Genomic DNA, 21,238 nt, shown 5'->3' on the forward strand with positions numbered 1-21,238 from the left:
AAACCTTAAATCACACTAATTTTTTTCTATATTCACGTCATTAACCGTGATCATTTTTCTTGTAATTAAAACCAATGAACCTTGTATGGCATCACGAAATGAAGAAGCAAATAATCCAACTCGTTCTTATAAGGAAGCAAACCAATTCAACCCCCATTTCCTTCTCTTCCTTCTGCCATTGTGATCATCCATTCATATCCACTGTTGCTATCTCCACTTTCACTGGTCTTCCCCAACCAAAATCAGTCTTATAAACCCCGAAAACGAGTAAACCCACCAATTCCTATCCCTCTTGTTCCTCTAGTCGCCATGGATTTCCACTTACCACTCAAGCCTCAGCTTCATTAAGCACTCCTTTCTCCGAGAACCTTCGTATCTCACTCTGGATTTTCTTTGCCATTATAACTATTCCTTCTTCCTTTGTTAGAACACAAACAAGCCCAATTACATCTATCACTAAACAGCAGCCCAGATACACATGCCTAAAGCCCAAACACAGCACCATACGTGAAAATTGAAATTGTAACTCACAGCACATGTTTGTGTACAACTGGCTCTAGGAATTTCTAGAATAGTTTTCTGTATATATACCCTGTAGTAGCACTGTTCAAAGCATGAAATGATACAAAGTCATTTCTGAATTATGTCTCTCTCTTTATTTATTACCGTTATGTCTTTTATCTTCTATTTTCCTTCTTCCACTAAAATGGTATCAGAGTAGTAGGCAATGCCGTCGTGACAGATCCCACAAAAAGCTGGTCTCTTCCTCCTCTGGTACTTCTGACTTGTCACTTCCCAAACCACTCTCTCCAACCCTCCCAATGTCTCTCATTTCATCACTGTCAAACTAAACCAAGACAATTATCTTATATGGAAGGCACAAATGTTACCATATCTTTATGGCTAATGTTACTTCTGTTACATTGATGGTTCCAATCCACAACCTCCAACCAAATTCTCCGATGGCACTCCCAATCTAGCCTATATCAAATGGTTCAAGCAGGATCAACTGGTGCTATCTCTTCTCATTTCATCTCTATCAAAAAAGCTTATTGCTCAAGTCATGAGACACAAGACATCTAGAGCTATGTGGACAGCTCTGGAAACCATGTTCTCTCAACAATCTCAAGCTAAATATCTTCAGCTCCACCAACAATTCACTCATTTAAAGAAAGGTGGTGAGTCCATTTCTGAATATCATCAACATGCAATTCTTCTTGCTGATTCTCTAGCAGCTACAAGAAACCCAGTTTCTAATGTTGCTTTTCCCATTTATCTCCTTGGTGGACTTCGCTGTAACTATGATTCCATAGCTATCTCTCTTACTACAAGGCGAGCTGTCCTTTCCTCTGAAGAGATCCTCAGTCATCTTCTCTCCTGTGAAGCTCGATAAAATCAAAATATTAGCACTCAAGTCCCTCACATTACTTCCAACGCTGTAAAAGTTTTACATGGTCTCTTACCCACACCTACATAGCAAGAAGGACGTGGCTTCTCTTTCTATAGAGGTCGTGGAGGACAATTTGCTTTCAACAGCAAAGGTCATGGTTATAGAGGTGGCAGAAACTTTATGGATAGTATGGTGGTCATACAACACCCTCTTTCTTCTCTACCACCATAACTAACATTTGTCAAATGTGCCATGAACATGGTCACATAGTGGTTGTTTGCCCTTGTTGCTATGATCATAACTTTCAGCCTCCTCCCACCAATTCTTATTCTGCAAATTACTCTATATTCCCTTCTGCTATGGAAAATACACTTTGGTATCTTGATACAGGAGCTACAAATCACATGACTACAGACCTCTCAAATCTGAATATCCACTCCATTCCATACCATGGTCAAGAATCTATGCAAGTTGGTAGTGAAGCTCCACTCCCTATACAAAAGACAGGTACTGGACACCTCAGCGCACAAAATGGCAAATACCTTCTTACCCAACTTCTTCATGTTCCTAATATTTCTCAAAATCTCTTATCCATTTCTCAGTTTTGTGTTGATAATAATGTTTTCTTTGAATTTCATGTTCATTGTTTCATTGTAAAGGATGTCAAAACTTGTCAAACACTGCTCTAAGGTCCCAGTCATAACAATCTTTACCCTCTATGTGGATTATGATAGCCTTCGTCTATTGTTGCATGTCTTGGTATCTGTGCCTTTCTCAGTCAATGGTATGATCGTTTGGGTCATCCTGCCTTTTGCACAGTTCAGTATATTGTCTCTTCCAACTCTTTACCTATTTCAACCACTTCGGTTCCCTCTCAGTGTTCAACGAGCAGAGTCTCCAAAAGTCATCATCTACCTTCACCATTGTCTCCACACTGATCATCTACTCCACTAGATCTTGTTTTGTGTGATGTTTAGGGTCCCTTCCCTGTTATGTCTGTTAATGGTTACCGTTATTATGTCTGTTTTGTTGATGATCATACTCATTTTATGTGGTTTTTCCCCATTCAAACTAAGGATGAAGTTGTTCCTACCTTTTTGTCTTTTAAAACTCTTGTAGAAAACTTGCTTAATAGAAAAATCAAGAGTTTCCAATTTGATTGGGGTGGTGAATTTTGCCTTCTTAAGAAACTTTTCTCTTCTCTTGGTATTCATCATTAGATAACTTGTCCTCATACTCATACACAAAATGGCACAATTGAGAGACATCACAGAACAATTGTTGAAACAGGTCTTTCTCTTCTCTCCCATACTAACCTCCCATGCACATTCTGGTCTTACGCCTTCTACATGGCCACGTACCTTCTTAACAGACTTCCTAGTCACACACTTAACAATCTAAGTCCATTCCAAAAGCTCTTTCATCACAAGCCCAATTACCAAATTCTTAAGGTTTTCGGCTCTGCCTACTGGCCCAACCTGTGTCCCTACACTAAAAATAAATTGGAACCAAGATCTACTCTTTGTGTCTTCCTCAGCTATAGTGCAAATCACATGGGCTACATCTACTTACACCCTAAATCAGGCCGAATTTGCCTATCACATGATGTCCTCTTTGACGAAACCCATTTTCCTTATCATTACTTAACTCTAAATACCACCGAGCCCAATCCTACCACCACACTACCTTTTCTTTCTCCAAGCTCACTTCCTTCTAATCCAACCCCATCTGCCATACCCCTTTCCCCTTCACGTGACTACGCCGCACACCTCACCGTCCTCTCCCTCTCCTCAGTCATCTTCTTTCTCCAGCTCTTCCTCACCTCCGCCTACTGCAACTCAAATCCGTGCACCCCCTCTCCATCCAATGGTCACCAGATCTCATGCACACATCTCAAAACCAAAACTCTTCTCTGATGGTACTATCCTATGGCCCCCACATCAAGTTCTCTCTGCCATTACCACTCCTGACATTGTACCCATCTTTATCACTAAAGCTATTAAACACCCACTTGGCGTTAGGCTGTAGCTGAAGAATTGCAGGCACTCCTCGACACTATAACATGGTCCTTGGTCCCTCTTGTTTCTTCTCAAAATCCCATCGGGTCTAAATAGATCTTTCACATCAAATACTAACCATCTGGTGTGATTGATTACTTCAAAGCTTGCCTTGTTGCTAAGGGCTTTCATCAACAAGCTGGTCTTGTTTTTTCTAAAATGTTCTCCCCTGTTGTCAAACCTATCACCATCTGCCTCATCATCTTGCTAGCTGTTTCATAAGGATGGTCCCTTTAGCAAATTGACGTCCAGAATACATTTCTCCATGGTTCCCTCACTAAAAACGTCTACATATCTCAACCTTCGGATTTTGTTCATCCTAACTACCCCTACTTTATCTGTAAACTTCACTGATCCCTTTATGGCCTAAAATAGGCTCCTCAAGCCTAGTTATCTTGTCTCAGCACACACCTTACTCAACTTGGGTTCACAGGTTCCAAATCTAATGCTTCTTTATTTACTTTTCACTTTCCTTCCTATCAGTTGTATGTACTCATCTATGTGGATGATATTATCTTAATTGGCTCTTCTGATGATGCTATTACTGCTCTAATTGCAAATCTCAGTTCTACCTTTCCTGTTTAAGACTTGGGGCCTTTACATTATTTTCTTAGAGTCAAAGTACATAGAGTATCTGCTGGTCTTATTCTGTCTCAGCACAAATACATTATTGATTTGTTAAAACGTGCTAACATGGCTAATGCTCATTCTATGGCATCTCTGATGGCTGTCAATGCAAAACTACATACTACTGGTTCTTCCTTTCTGATCCTACCTTTATTGTAGCATCATAGGCACTCTCCGATATTTATCTTTCACTCATCCAAACGTCTCCTATGCTGTATATCATGTGTGTCAATTTATGCACCAGCCCATTGAACAATATTGGACAACAGTCAAACGAATCCTTTGTTACTTGTGTGCTACTACTCATTATGGGTTGCTTTTCAAATGATCCTCCAATTTCTCCTTGTTCTCTGTTGCTGTTTCTGAACCTCCACCTATCCTTAAAGCCTACTCTAATGCAAATTGGGGTGGCTACCCTGTAGATTCATGTTCCATTGCTGGTTTTGTTGTCTATTTTGGTCCTAATGTTATATCTTAGAGTTCAAAGAAACAAACAACCAACTGTTTCCTAATCTAGTACTAAGGCAGAGTACCAATCCCTTGCTAACTCAACCAGTGAACTTATGTGTGTTCAAAATCTACTTGACGAGTTAAACATCTCTCTCTCAGACTCCAATGCTTTATTATGACAACTTAAGAGCCACCTACCTTGCTGCTAACCCTATTTTCATTCTCGTGCAAAGCACATATCACTAGACTACCATTTTGTTTGAGAAAGAGTGGCAGCCAGAAAACTTCACATTGCCCTTGTCTCTTCCAAAGATCAAATTACTAATATTCTCACCAAGCCTCTTTTTACACATAGATTCATGTAGCTCTGGTTGAGTCTTAATGTCACACCAATGCCATATGACTCACGGGGAGATGTTAGAATGCAAACAAGCCCAATTACATCTATCACTATACAACAGCCCAAGATATACACGTCTGAAGCCCAAACACGGCACCACACGTGAAAATTGAAATTGTAACTCACAGCACATGTTTGTGTACAGCTGGCTCTAGGAATATTCTAGAATAGCTTTCTGTATACATACCCCTATAGTGGCACTGTTCAAAACATGAAATGATACAAAGTCATCTCTTAATTATGTCTCTCTCTTTCTTTATTACCGTTATGTCTTTTATCTTCTATTTTCCTTCTTTCACTAAAAATTAACAATCTCTTCTGTTACTATGTTGATCATACAAGGAAACACAATTACCAAGATAATTTGGATCCACTTCCGAGTTCAAGTGTGACCACAATCTGCAGAAAATCCAAAGGAAATATCGGTACTGTTATTATTGTCCTTGCTTAATCCTTCATCATTTCCTTTTCCTGTTATTGCTTTTGCAGTGCAGGTAAATACAAATGCAGAAGCAAGAATGAAAGTTGAAAGATTCACAGGTTCTTCTTCTTGATGAACTTCGTTCCACAATGAAAGAACCCTTTGTTTCAGTTTCTGTAAATCTTGAGGGCTTAGTTCAAAAGTGGCTAGAGCCAATGAATCAAGACATTGAGGTGAAGTAGTGTTTAGCAAAAGCTTGAGGCTTCGTTCATGGGATCCAATAGCTTCTGACATAAATTTCCATCCCTTTAAGTACATGAGATCGAGTCGATTAGGATCTTTGACAACGGTTTGGTCCAGGAATGGGTCTAGTCCTTTAGGTAACAAACATGGCAATTCTTGAGTGGTTTGACAGAGATAAGCCCAGGCCTTCATGAACATGGTGGTTGATTTGCCATCAAGAACAGCGTTGGTGTCTGCTTAAGCCTGTGCAAGAGCCAACGTTAGGAAAGAGAGTAACTTGTAGAGATATGACTGAAGCAAATGAATCAGTTGTGTCCAAGGAAGGTACCAAGGGACAAAACTCACTGGCTTCTCGAGCGCCATTGCCTATGAGATTAGGGCTTTATTTAAATAGACTTATTAAAAACAGATAAAATTTTTTTTATTGAAATAAAATTTAATTTTTTTTGTTATAGAAATAAAATTTGATTTGATATTTCATAAACCTTACTCAGTTGAGGAGAAACAAAATTAAACATGGAAAATAAGCAAAATAAGACAAAAATTGAAAATTTTAATCAATTAAATGAATGGATTGATAAAGTAGATTTAGATATGAGTTTTTTTTTTTAATTTTGCATCTTTGTGATCAGTTTAGCATATATCAATTTCATAGACATAAGATTAATTTAGCCAAGCAACATACATATGCGTCAGTAATAGAGAGTGCAAAAAGACTAAACAATGAGAATCAAGATTCATAATTCTTATATATAACCAAGAAAAAAAGATTAATTATTTTTTAGAAGAATATATACTTCTCTCTAGGGTTGATAGATTAAATCAAGGATTAAGATATAAATTTGTTATGAAACTTTTCACTTAAAGCGCTGGGTATTTGGTCTTTTTTTTTTGGGTACAAATTTGCTTTAGAAGTTTAAAATCATAACAATGTTACATCCAGCCATTAAAAGATTAATGTCGACCGTTATAATAGTGACATTGAACATGGACAATTTTAATAGTAAGGGGTAACATTGCAAGGATTTTAAACTTTTGAGACAAACTTGCACGCACAAAAAACTTTAGGTATCTAGTACTCATGAGTGAAAACTCTCAAAACAATTTTGTACCTTAACTCTTACTCTATGTTTGGTAGAAGGGAAATGGAGAAAATGGGAGAGGAGGAAAAATTTTAATGAGCTCAATTTAATAAATTGAAGAAGTCCGGTTTTAAAATTTCAATAAGGAGAAGATGTAAAATAAAAGAACAATAAAATTTAATAAAAAATTTTTAACCCTACTTCTTCAATTTTTTAAATTTGAGCTTATTAAAATTTTTCCTTCCTTCTCCTTCCCTTTATATTTCTCAAACCAAACGGGAGCTTTAAAACAACAACTTTTGTTCATAAAAAGTACAAAAAGGGTGTCAAATACAGAAGTTTTCTTGGATCATGTCACAAAATCGATCTAATAAAAAAGGCATCATATATAAGTTATTTTAATGACAGTTCAATCCAAATTCATTGAAACACTCACTACCCAAAAAAAAAAAAGACTTTAGGTGACGACTTTCAGTGGCGACAAAAAAAGTCACCATTGAAAGTGGAATTTTAGCAGTGACACTAAAAAGTTGCTGTTAAAAGTGAGACTTTCTGGGGTGACTTTTTCTGTCGCTGCTGAATATAACACCTTCAGTGGTGGTGTCATCACTGAAGGGTTCACTTTCAGCGGCGACTATGAGTGGTCTGACTTTCAGCGGTGTCTTTCTAATGTCACCGTTGAAAGTATAATATAATAATATATATGGTATTTTACAATAGTAATAACCAAATTCAATCCAGCTCAACGGCAATAAGATTGGACATGAAAGGAGGTGGTCACGAGTTTGAAACTTGAAGAAGACACATTTAAAGTGAAAATATTTGGGCGGTGACATGGCAGGAAGGAGTGACGTGGCAACGATGTGGAGGTTGTCGACGACGAGGTGGAGGTGGCCAGTGATGACATGGCGGCCGGCAACGATGACGTCGTGTCAATAATGCCAATTTTTCTTGGGCATCACTTTCAATGACGACAAAAAAGTCACCACTGAAAGTCACTTTTGCCGGTGACAAATTGTCTCCACTGAAAGTTCTTTTAGTGCCAATAAGAAGGTCGCTACCGAAAGTATCTTTCAGTGGTAACAAACGTTGCCGCTGAAAGTGTCTTTCAGTGGTGATCTTTTTTGTCACTGCTGAAAGTGTCTTTCAGTGGTGATCTTTTTTGTCACCGCTGAAAGCTTTCAGTCTCGGTTGCTACGGTTACAGTTTTTCAACAGCAACAAGTCGCCACTAAAAACTTTCAACGGTGACTTTTTGTCGCTGCTAAAAGTCAATTTTTTTTGTAGTGATTATATACAATACCATATACCTACCTACCTGAGAGTTGATTGAAGTCTGTATTAGTCTCTGGGATAACAAGGGGGGCTCCATCGCCAGGAGAGTAAAGAAGGAAGGGTTTTTGAGAATCAGAAAGCCAAAAAACTTTACCAGCCAAAGGAAGGAAGCAATCGAGTGTGAGTGAAAGAGATCGTTTCAGTTTTGGAGTTGAAGTTTCAAAGAAGAAGGAATTAGCACTGTGGCTGTGGTTTGAGTGCGTGTGAGGAAGTGAGTAAAAGTAAATGCGTTCTGAAGGATGCAATTTGAACCATAATATATCAAAGAATGTGAGAGGCTCAGATAGTTCTGTTTCACATGGTGGACCAATCTTGCAGGATTCATGTATTTTGAGAGACTTATTGTTACCTTGATGATCCATTCTAGAAGAAGGAAGATTGAAGCAACGGAAGTGGATTTGAGTTAGGAAATAAGGAAGCCTGATATAATTTATATATGTGTGTGGTTTTGAAACATCGCGTGTTAACGGATGTGTTTCTCTTGAAAACAGCCAATGAAATTTAATGCTATTCATAATTTATTAGTAGTTTCATTCTTAAATAGTTAATAAATGAAAGAAAATAGAAACAATTTAACGTAACACAGGCAACAAATATAAATTATATTTGTTTTATGTCTTCAATTTTTCCTCTCATCATGTTTAGTTTATATTTTTCTTTTGTTTCTCATTTATGCAGCGAAAATGCAAATGGTTACTACAATATGATGATGTTATTAAGAAAATCTGGAATACAAAGTGTGCAAAAATTTTAAGAAATACAACGCATACTATCAAGCAAGACTTGTATCAAAAACAAATCAAGGCTAAGTGGATTCCACGTCCAGTGATGAATGAATTAGAGAAAACATGGGCATCAGAAGATTACAAGGTGAAGTGTGAGATTGCTAAAGTCAATAGAGCCTCAATCATAGGAGGCGCTCAACATAAAGGTGGGAGCATTCCTAATACTGAGCATAAGAGGAGGCTGGTAAGAATTTATCTTCAAATTAGATCATTATTTATTAAATGCATTTATTTATAATACATTCTTGTAAATAATTGCAGGCTCTGGAGTTAGGAAGAGACCCTTTATTGCTTGAATTGTTCAAGAGGACGCATTTAAATGGTAAAACTGGAAAATTTGCAGACCAACGAGCGGAAATAGCTCATGTGAGTATATGCTTCTAATGTTTGTCATATTGAATCACTGAAATTGTGCTGACGGCTCGAGACTTGACTAGTTGTAGTGTGAGTCTTATTGAATATTAGCCATATTAAATCATTTGGATTGTGTTGACTATCTAAAGCCACACTAGTGTTAGGCAACAATTTATTGCTTCTGACTTGTCGGAAGTTATAGAACTTGTATCATGCTATTCTCCAATCTACTTTGCTTTGTTGTTGAACTTGAGTTAGATTTGCATATTGTTTAATTTGATAGAATTGGTGAATATGTTATCATCTGCTGGGAATTAGTGAATAATGTTATCCTTTCTTATTTTTGGTGTAATTTTATTTCTATAAATTGGTTTTCCTTAAAAAACTCTCATATTTCTTTTAGACCTAACTCGTGTTGGTTATTGTGGACTTATTTTGGAAGGCAGGATCTTGCCTTCCAAAAAAAAAAAGCATACAAGGCATTCATTTTTTGCTACAACAATTTGGTAAAAGAAAAATTTACAATTTTAAATTCAACATATTTTATAGCATCAAATTCAATTTTTTTTTCAAATCATACAAGAGTGGGATATTTTTATTTTTGTGTTTATGGTTTTGCTTGACATTACTACTAAATTTTTATTATGTCATGATCATGAATTCTTATATAAAACATACTTTTATCCTATGTACTATTATTTTTTGTTTAATAGAATGAATTCATGAGGAGAAAGGCAGAATTAAGTTCTGAAAGAGGCTCTCCAAGTGTGCAATCTAACCAGGAAGAATTTAACATATGGTTAGAGGTAACAGGTGGTAGGAACAAGAAGGGTTACATCTATGGATTTGGATCTGAGGCTGTTGATGATATTTGCACACCTCAAAGATTTTCTCCTTCCATCAACAGCACAAGCATCAATATTAATGTTGAAACTGAACTACGCACAAGGATAACAGAGCTCATACAAGAGAATCAACAAATTAAACAAGAGCATCAAGAGATTAAACAAAATTATAGCAAAATCATGTCTGCATTAGAGCAAATGGGAATTAGATTATCTGAGCCCTCTAGCAGTAATATAAATTTAGAAAATGACAGTTGAGAGTTGTTATTATTAGGGAAAAGTAATCCGCTGGTCCTTAAAATTCTACAGGATTTTTAAGTAGGTCCCTAAAGTTTTTTTCTTTTTTATTAAATCCTTATACTTACTAAGGTTATATCCGATAATCCTTCCGGACGAAAAACGTTACAGAATGTTAACAGATTGAAAACAGCGTTGGTATTGAGGTGGAAAACTCAAGCCGTGATATATGTCTTTGACGAAGTGGCGGGGTATAAGATCTTCGGCACTAAGGAACACTTGTAAATGTTTCTCCAGGAGGCCATTGCCCACTTTTCGATGACCATGGAAGTCCAAGAAAGAGCAAGTCCTGCCCAGTGAGGGAAGGGAGTGACGAATGCTGGCATTGGGCATTGATAAATTTCGCAAGCGGGGGGGAATAGAGTAATACAATTTACCAGAATGTAAGATTGAAAAACCAAGAAATAACATTAAAAAGTATCATGTACTCTTAATCAGCATAGGGGGATAAAATTATCGGCTTATAAAGACTGGGTATTGCACTTTGAATTGAAGAAACTCATGTTTCAATTCTCCAAATATATCACGAGATGCTTCTATAGCACTTTGAACATAGGTAATGATTGGAATAGTTTGTATAATACTGCTGCTGTGGCTAATTATTAGAAAGTTTTGGGATATGCATTAAAGGAAGAAATATATTATGACAATAGTGAGAGAATGATAGACCAAGACGCTTGATGAACGGTCTCATCAAGTTAGCCAATTCTTTCTACTTTGATGCGGTTGTATTAAAATTCCAGCAAAGAGCAGACGTTCACTAGGGACCTCAATGTCAGAGCCGTCTACTAACCATTAACATTTTATAACATTTTTTGTCTGAAGGATTAATGGCTATAACGTTAATAAGTATAAGGATTTAATAAAAAAGAAAAAAACTTTGGGGACCTGATTAAAAATCATATAGAACTTTAAGGACCAGCAGATTACTTTTCCCTTATTATTATTAGATAGTTGGGTTATTATTTTTTACTTTTGGTTGACATTTGACATTTGAATTATTTAGGATCTATCACACACTATGTATTTTTCAATTATAGCATGTTTGATTTTCAACAAATTCATTGTCTTTTGCTCCCCCTCAAAAACTAAACAATTAATCAAAATAAAATAGTATAATGTAATTTAAAAAAAGAAAAAGAATTAGCCACGGAATATTCGGTCGGTAATTCCGTCACAAACTTTGTGACGAGCATTATCTTTTGAAAATCCGTCACAAATTTCCAACAGAATTTCCATCGAAAATTTCTGACGGAACTTCAGATTCCGTCGCAAATGAAATTAGCGACGAAAAAATTTCTGACGGAATAAATTCTATCGGTAATTTCCTTCCGTCACAAATCCGTCAGTAATTTTGTGTTCTGTCAGTAATTGCATGTTTTTTTGTAGTGAGAGATCGGCAAGAAATGATGATTTTACGTTCTTTTTGTTTGGTTTATGGTATTTGTAGAGTTACATTCTCAAGCATGTCAGTTATAAATGGAAAGTCTCACATGTACAAGTAGTTAACAGAAACAATTTAATGTAACGCAGGCAACGGAGATGGAAAGTCTCACACTTTTGTGAATGATATTATGCCCTCTTATTTTGGGGCCAAAACCACGATATCCCCTCCACCACCCTTCTTTAACGTGACATTGAGGATGACGAGATGATGATGATGAGACAATTGGATTCCTTCACCTCTAATTTCAAACAAAACCTGATGTTTGGTTTCAAGTTCCTGGCTGCACATCGTCTTTGAATTTCATATACTATCTCATGTCATTAATATAAGATCTCGTTTGTCTTTTATTTTGGCTATAAATATAAGACCTCAATTTACTTTGTCTCTCATCTTTATCTATTATTCCCCAAGGTAGTTCTCATAATAATGATAATTTTAGCTAATATACTTGATTGGTAAGGATATTTTGGGAAAGACAACACCTATTTAGTACAAATAATTAATTTAACTAGTTTTTTTAATATAGTCAAATTAGTCAATCAACTCTTGTATTAAGAAACGGAGGTAATATGTTGCTCATTGATTTGGACATTTGGATCACTAATCCATAACGACAACGTAATGTTAGAGCATAGATCCATTGCTAAATATTTATTGACGGATTTTCCGACGGATTAGCAATAGAATTTAGCGACGGGCAGAAATTCCGTAGCTAATATTAGCGACAGAAAAATTCCGTCGCTAATCCATCGAAAAAATTAGAGACGGAATTTCCGTCGTAATTCTGTCAGAAATTAACAACGGAATTTGTTTCCGCCGCAAATCAACTGTTTTTTTGTAGTGAGAGAAAAGATTTTTTTTTCCTTATTTATAAGTCACATTATTAAATTTTTCATACAAGCATACAATTTTATGTATTTTTCATGTATTATTGTGTAAACTTTATTCTCAAGGAATATAATGTATTATTGCCTTTGATTCTTAATATAAGAGCTCATTTGACTTTTATTTTTGGTCATAAATATAAAACCTCAATTCACTTTGTTTCTCATATTTATCTATTTTTCTAAAGTAGTCCTTGTGATAATGATAGTTCTAACTAATACACTTAATTAGCAATAATATCTTAAGACAGACAATAACTATTTATTACAAATAACTAACTTAACTAATTTATTTAATCTACTTAAATTAGTCAATTAGCTCTTATACTGAGAATCAGAGGTAGTATATTAAATATGTATAAAAATAAAAAGTTGTTAAATTTTAAGGTAGAACTAATAAAATATATTAAAGTAACTTGTAAATAAAAACGGATGAGTAATTATGTAATTAGTTTGAGGTCTTTGACGTCAGATAAGTAGTAGGCTAGCCATTGGTTCTCTTTCTACATCTACCTTTTTTTTTTTTTAATAAACAAGAAAGCTCTAAAATACTACTCTACATTATAAAAAGAAAATAAACGAAACTCATATAAAGGAATTAAGAGAAATCTAGGAGACATCACTAAAGTAAGTTTGGCCAGCATATCAGCTTCAAATTTCTTTTTTTACTGGACATGTTGAGGATCAACAAACCAATCACATTGGAGCATTGCATGGCTTTCTAAGATCATATTCCGGTTTTCACGAACATCGTTATTTCCGTCCATGATAAGCTTAATCGCGTCAAAGAATGATTTCCTTTCTATTGCAACCATTATATTTTGCACTAAATTATTTATGACTCATATTTAGGCAAGGTACTAAAAACTAAACTAATGAATAAACCCATTAGGACAGTGGATCGAGGGTCAGTAGGTTAAACTGAGATCAAACCAGTAATAATTAAAATAATATATATATTTTTTAAAAATAAATATATTCTTATTTTAATTATGACTTATTCTCTTTCCTTCTTCAGTACATCAATTCTATTTTCTTTCTTTTTTGTGCTTCTTGTGTCGCACTTGATGTTAGGAAAATTCAGTGCCTGTTTATCAAATTATTTTAAGAAATTTTGTGCACTTAAAAAGATTTTAATATTTTTATTTATAAGAAGCTATTTCGTAAAACCTATGAAGAGATTAAGTTTTTTTACCTCAATAGTACCTTGATTTTAATATTGTTGAGTAATTATGATAAAGAAAGAAATGGATAAGTATATATTTTATAATTAAATAGGTGTAGATTTTGAATGTAGTATATATGATTTATAAATATTTTATATTTATATAATTTATTTATATATTTTTCCTTAATTTAAGTATCAAAATAAAAAGTACTTTTTCTACAAAATATGCTCATATCCCTCCTATTTAGTGTCTGTTTGGTTAAGTGGTGAGAACTCAAATAAGCCTGTTCGAATCTAAATAAGTGATTATGAAGCATGTTTATCTTATTTGGGTAATTTTTATGAAATCCTAATGAATCGTGATTTCACTCTTTCACCGTACTTTTAGGATAAGCACCAAAAAGTGACTTATGTGTTTGAAAAATCCCAATCAATTTTTATCAAATGAATTTTCTCTAATCTACCCTCCCATGCTCTTTTGAAAATCTCTTACCAAATGATTTTATTTAATAATATTTATTAAATTCATGCCTGTTTGGCAACTATATATTTATAAGTGATTTTAATAAATGAAAACTAAACATAATTACAATTGTTAAAGTTGCTTGTAAAAAGAAACATATCCAAACAGAAATTACAATTAACCAACATTACTTATAGTCAGTGTTACTTATAAAATTCATGATGCTTTAAAATCATAGTTATTTACCGCCAATCCAAATGGATACATAGAGATATATAGTATAGAACAAAAGGAAGAGGGAAGGTGATTTGAAGTAACGAGGTAATTGATTATAATTTTTTCCAAAATTCAAAAGGGCCAAGGGTGTGTTTGGGATGGCGTTGGGCCATCCCAAACACCCATTTAAAGGCTTAAATGAACTTTAGCTTAAAAATTGTTGTTTGGGATCACGACGGAGTAAATGGATTTTTTTTTTTTTAATGAAAAAGTCATATTGAATGGGGAGTTTAAAATTATTGTTTCTCAGTTCGCACCATGGAGAGAGAAACATTGAGAGAGAGAAATGAAAATAAAAAAGAAGGGTATTTAAGTGGTCCCACTTAACCCAATAATTAGATGTTTATGAAAACATTCTATGAAGAAAAAACTTTCACTCTAAGCCGAAAAATTTGCAAAAATAAACTAATATTCAATAAACATGTCTACAAAAATCACATTAAATATATCTAATTAAGTTTTTTTTAATACTTAAAATTTTTTAATAACAATTTTATGTTTACATATATTTTTATTTATTTAATATATCTAATTAAATGGTTTTTAATACTTACAAATTTTTCTAATAATATATTATCTCTTTTTATTTTACTTTATTATTTTTATTAAACCTATCAAATTATATACATATGATATATGTTATAAAACTCATGTCTTTTTCAGTCATTTTATATATAAATTCACTTTTTCATTACTTATCCAAATAAGTTTTAACCTGTCAAATTAACTTTTTTTAATAAAAGTCAATTTAAGCATAAATCACATTATACTAATTAATTTTTATCCTTAACTAACTTCTGCAAAAATCGGATTGAAAAAAAAATAATTTGTACAATTGTTAATCCAAACACACCGTAAGCCACCGGCATAAGAATTGATGAAATGGGGCATTGTACTATAATTTTTGTCGAAAGTGAAAAATGGAACTCATTCGTAGCCTAAGCGAGTTTCAGAAAATTCAGCATATGGATTAATATTTTCCATCATATAATATTTGGATAATTTGTTTTATTGTTTATAGTATTTTGATAAAAATGTCATGTGCCCTCCATTGCTACCCTTTCTTTTCCTCATGTAATGAAAGTAATAATAAACTAATAATAATAACTTTCTTCCTCTTGTCATTTCCTCAAAACCCATTCGCAATTTGAAACTCATCACTGCGGATTTCTACAGACAAGAGAGGAGTACCCCACCAGCAAATCTCAACTCACTCACTAGCCAGAAAGAGTGCACCTTGAGGTTTGGACTTTCAGCAACTCCCATGACTTCTCTTTGGTCAAACTTAGCATCGTCTGCGTCTCTGTGATGGTAGATCTCAATACTATAATGGAAGAGGGGGTATAAGCTAGAAGCAATGGTGTATGGTAGTGGCGGGTAAGGAGAACGACAACTGAGTTTTCTTTTCCCCATTTTTTAAATAATAAATCAGTAACCTGTCTAACCCAATGGGTTACCCGTGTTAGGCCGAATCACATTGATATAGTTCCTCCTGGTTTTGTTGATCACCTAAATTAGATAGGTGACCGGTTTGCCTATTTTGGTTCTGAACTAGTCAGCCTGATCTGATTTTTAATTACATGTATTTAGATCAAGTTTTTATAGTTATTATTTTTAAAAATATTATCATTAACCTATAAACCCATATAAAAGAAAGACACATGTGATTAGAGAATATGACATAACTCGGGCAAAAAAAAAATGACATAACGAATATAAAAAATTTGATATAAGTATTTTTATTATTTATATAGACAAGACAAATAAAAAAAATAACATGGTTTTAAATTTTTGATCATCTGTCTTTTTGAAAAAAGGGTTCAAGTTTGATTAATTTTCCACAGGTTCTTTCTAGTTTTTTACCACTTCGAATCTTATTAATTAGCTTGTTTTCCATTAGCTTAGAATGTGTTTGAATTAGCGGTGACAAAAATAATTTTTTCTTAATCTGACTTTTGAGAATTTGACATATACATGACAAATTAAAATAAAAAATAAAGGTGGTTTTATAATTTATTTTTTGAAAAAAAGGTTTCAAGAGTAGTTTGATTATTTTTCCTCATATTTTTATTATAATGTATTTTATGTTTGAATTGGCAATAGTATAAGTAACTTTTTTTTTAGCTGAACTTGTTTGGATGACTATTTGGAAAGCAAGTTTAAATGAAAAATAATTGAAAATGACATGGATTTTATTACATAGTAGATATATATTATATTGTATGTATTGTGATAATTTTAAGAGACAAATTTAAATTTAAAGTATAAAAAAATAAAAATAGTTAGTTCATTATTGGGAAAATTTTGAAAATACTTAATTAAATATGTAATGAATAAAAATATATATAAATTAAGAATATACACATGTAAAAATTTGCAGAGTACCAATTCTTTGTTTGTATAAAAGTTTAACAAGTCTTTCTCACTAATAAAATTTTTAATAGGATTTTTTTTTTCAATTTTCTCTTAATTAAAAATATTTCAATCCCTTCACTGAAAATATAATTTTAAAAATATTATCTTTGAAAATTATTGTTTAGCCAATCATTATTGTGCATAAAATTTAGCGGTCCGAAAAGTTAAACTTCTAGGAATCACAAACACCCCTGCTATTTTTTTTTTTTTGAGTAGGATGTTATCGCTAACTCAGGGTATCCCAGCGTATCGGCCAGACTAATCCCAGGGTGCCTCGCCAGGAATCGAGCCCATGACCCGGTAGGAGAACGCGCCTTGCGCCCCCGTTTGCGACCAGTCGGACCCAACCCTTGCAGGCTGCTATTATTTTATTTTCAGTTCCCTGAACCCACTGCCCGTCCCAAAAACAAAAAACCGTGCAGCTAAAATCAGCCAAGAGGTGCATTGAAAAAAAGTCGTTTTAGGGAAAAAGTCCATTACCTTTTTCTTTTTTTTTGCCCCACATCAAAATTACTCTCTTTCATCCTAAATATAAAAACTATCAATAATTTTAAATATGATAGTTTTTTTCACATTTTGCAAAGCGCGTTGACGCCATTTTTGCCTGCGGACTACGACCATTTCAGACCGGACATGTGATTAATTTTCTTTTCGACAAGTTGAACCAATCGATTTCACCAATCGAACAAGTCGATTTGGTTTGGTTTAGATAATACTATTTACATCTTATAATCACGTGGCTAGTTAATTAGATACTCACTCTTAGTTGTTAGTATATAATAAATCAATTTTAGGGAATCTATTAATAGTTAATTTATTTAGGTTAAAGTATATTTTTAGTCTTTTAACTTTATATGAGATTTTATTTTGGTCCTTTAATTTTAAAAAGCAAACTTTTAGTCCTCTAATCCAAAAACTATTAACAAAAAAATGATGATATTGAGCTCTTTAATGTTGATAAAACATTACTAAATACTATAATATTAAATTTAATTTTTAAAACAATCATGATTATTACAAAAAATAATCATTTAATACTAATAATTTTAATATTAAAGGACTAAAAGTATACTTTTTAAAATTAAGGGATTAAATTAAAACTTTACGTAAAGTTATAAAATTAAAAGAGAAAAAGTATACTTTAGTCATTTGCTTTATCTATGATCTGAGTAATTTTTTTTATAGATGCTTCTAAAGTATGGGACACATTTATGCCGTCTCATCACCAATAAAAAACGTACAGAAAGCATAAAACACACCTGCAAATAAAAATAAAGAAGTGGCTTTTCTCTGCTATCATTTCGTTATTCCTCCCCAAATGATCTCAAATATAAATATGAAGCATTCATAGTTATCTCTGGTCTCTTGTATTTGAGACCGAAAGTAATAATGTAGAAATGAAATTGGTACACTGCTAAAAAAAGCACATCCAATTACCAAAACAGCAAAAATATTTGAGATCATAATTCATTTCTTAAATGAATGTATAGCTGTATGTGTAATGTGATAGATTCATGAAGAGGAAGAAAGACCTTCGTGAAAAAGAGCAGAAAAAGCCTCCATTTCTGGACTGTTCAACACCAACCCAATCTCAATACCTCCATTATGATTGCCATTCTTGCTTTCAGAAAGAGAAAAGGCTCCCGTCTCGCCTATAGAAACTATATCCACCTTCTTGGGTCTTCCCCACCCAAAATCAATACCGTAGACCTCAAACCTTGGTGACCCTGCAGTTGAACAAAATCTATGAGTTTCCATAAGACTTACCATATCAGATATCCATCTTTCTGCTTCACCTAATCCTTCATCTTCAAATCTCTTCAAACCATCACTTATGGCCTCAAGAGCGGCAATGAACCCATCGTTCCCTAGCAAGCTCTTTGTTTCAGCCACAGCTTTAACAGCCCCCACGCAGCTTCCAAAATATGTGGGCGGAATCGGAGAATTCAAACGAGATCTACAGTCCGCAGTGAATGCGAACAACAACTTGTCTTGTTTTGTTTGTTCTGATTTGACTAAGCAGTCCAACACATAAGCGCATGTTACTGAAAAGGTCGATACATGAACCTTCTTGTTCAGCTTGGACTCTGCTATCTGCTTAAGCTTTTGAATGTTTGATGGAACCAATTGAAATGTACCCCTTATTCGCTTGACTTGATCTGTCTTCTTCATGTCCCACAACATCAAGCTTCTGTTATTTGGTCCACCTTCCTTTAACCAGTGATTCGAAAATACCTCTGCAGCCCCAGATGGCTCTTTGACTACTGACCTATCAAACAATGGAATTAGATTCTCGGGTAGCGATGAACATGAAGAGGATTCATCGAGTTCAGAGCAGATATAAGCCCATGCTTTCAGAAATAAAGTTGAAGATTTTCCATCCATGGCTGCATGGTGCGCGGTTATTCCAACAGAGAAGCCAGAGTTCGGAAACAGAGTGATTTGCAGACTCATGAGAGAGGCTTTCTCATCGGAAACAGCCAAGTGGGGTACAAGCAGGATGCTTTCTTGGGTTTCGGAGTAATCGGAACTTGAGAGGACGTTGAAATCTGCGTTCGATTCAGCAACGGTAAGTGAGACGCCGTCGCCGGAGACACAATGGATGAAGGGTTTTGGGGAATGAGGCGGCCATATGATGTTGCCGGCGAGAGGAAAGAAGTGATGGAGAGTGAGAGAGAGTGAATGTTTGAGTTTTGGAAGAAGGGAATGGAAGAAGGAGGCTGGTGGGTTGGGGAATTCGTAGAAGAAAAGACGCTCGACGGGCGGGAAGCGCAGCCACAGCATGTCGAAAAAGGTAAGTGGTAGAGATGTTTCCGATGCGGCGGCGGAAGCGGTTCCTTCGAGTCGTGGTGCCACCCTGCAAACTTCAAGGACCTTCGTGGGGGCTGCTTTCGCCATGATGAAGACCAAGAGAACTGCCGACGGCGGCCTCCATTTCCAGCTTAAATAAGAATAATAATGAGGAAGATAAAATAATTTATGAATATTAATTAGAGAAGATGATGAATTAACATAATTGCTATCAGAGTCCAGATCTTAAATTATAATTATAAAATGACGGAGAAAATACCAAAGTGTCCTTCCTTTCTTCTTCTCTGCGTCTCCATCTCTTCCTCCAACGTCCCCCGCTCATGTCCTCGTTATTTGTTCCTTCTTAGTTTTTTTTTTTTTTTTTCATTTTAAGATTTCAGATTGGTGGAGCTTCGATTTTAGTAAAGACAAAGAAATATCAAAAACATCAAATCTGCAAAAGTGATGAGCTTCATTTTCAAATTTGAGTCGCTGGTGGTTGTCGGTGCTTCGGTGTGGCCGCTGATGGCTCTGCGATGGTTGTTGGTGTTTCTTGATTTTCTGCTTTCTATGCTTTTTCTCTGATTTTTGAATCTAAGTTTTAGATCAAGCTGCTCTTTTAGTCTATTTGTGGGTTTAATTTTTGCTTCTGTGACTCGATTCAGAAATTAGGTTGTTCTGTCTGGGTCTCCCGCAGATTGTCATCTCGTTTTTAATGGAATGCAGATGAAGAACTTTTGGAGGTGATCTAGCCATGCTTTGGACTTTTGGCCGGGAATCATGTTATTTAGTTGGGTGATGATCATACAAGTTCATGTCTTATTCATTAAATTTCAGTTTGAAGGATATCACGTTCCTCTGGTTATGAATGTCATATGCAGATTTAGCAAGTTTTTAATTAAAAATAACAAGTTCATTAAAATAACAAGTCTTCATTTGAAAATAACAACTTCAACACTTCAACACGTAGATTTAACAAGTTTGTAATTAAAAATATAACAAGTCAATTTAGTTAAAATAACAAGTGTTAACTTGAAAATAACAAGTTCAATATGCAGATTTAACAAGTTTATAATTCAAATAAATGGGGTTCAACATATTGTTATATATTTGTAATTTTCTATTTCGGATTTGTTATTTTCTATTATAGACTTGTAATTTCTTATTTTAGACTTGTTATTTCCTATTGCAGAATTTTAATTTTTTATTCCATACTTGTTATTTCTTGTTATAGACTTGTAATTTCCTATTTCATACTTGTAATTTGCTATTTCAAATTTGTTATTTTCTATTGTAGAATTGTTATTTTCTATTTCAAATATGTAATGTCTTATTTTAAACTTGTTATTTTTTATTACAAACTTGTAATTCCATATTTCAAACTTGTGATTTTTTATTGCAGACTTGTAATTCTCTATTCCAAACTTATAATTTTCTATTACAGACTTGTAATTTATTTCAGACATGTAACTCTTTATTTCAAACTTGTAATTGCTTATTTTTACTAAAC

The 21,238-nt window shown here is 34.2% G+C and overlaps 1 protein-coding gene and 1 pseudogene across 1 annotated transcript; both read right to left on the reverse strand.

Moving 5' to 3' along the window:
• Positions 1-146: 146 nt before the first annotated feature.
• On the reverse strand, positions 147-8,366 carry LOC114738913 (phenolic glucoside malonyltransferase 1-like; annotated as a pseudogene).
• A 9,838-nt stretch (positions 8,367-18,204) lies between these two features.
• Positions 18,205-19,836, reverse strand: LOC114738912 (phenolic glucoside malonyltransferase 1-like). Its single transcript, XM_028926975.1, has one exon. The coding sequence runs from the start codon at positions 19,834-19,836 to the stop codon at positions 18,451-18,453; it is 1,386 nt and encodes a 461-aa protein (XP_028782808.1). The 3' UTR covers positions 18,205-18,450.
• Between the last annotated feature and the right edge of the window lie 1,402 nt (positions 19,837-21,238).

The sequence above is a fragment of the Neltuma alba genome, unplaced genomic scaffold (genome assembly GCF_004799145.2).
Source record: "Neltuma alba isolate B1F8T4 unplaced genomic scaffold, ASM479914v2 tig00013716_pilon, whole genome shotgun sequence".
NCBI lineage: Eukaryota > Viridiplantae > Streptophyta > Magnoliopsida > Fabales > Fabaceae > Neltuma > Neltuma alba.

What these genes read in the sequence shown, in the direction of transcription:
- LOC114738912 (XM_028926975.1), bottom strand. Translation starts at nt 19,836, where the DNA reads ATGGCGAAAGCAGCCCCCACGAAGGTCCTTGAAGTTTGCAGGGTGGCA.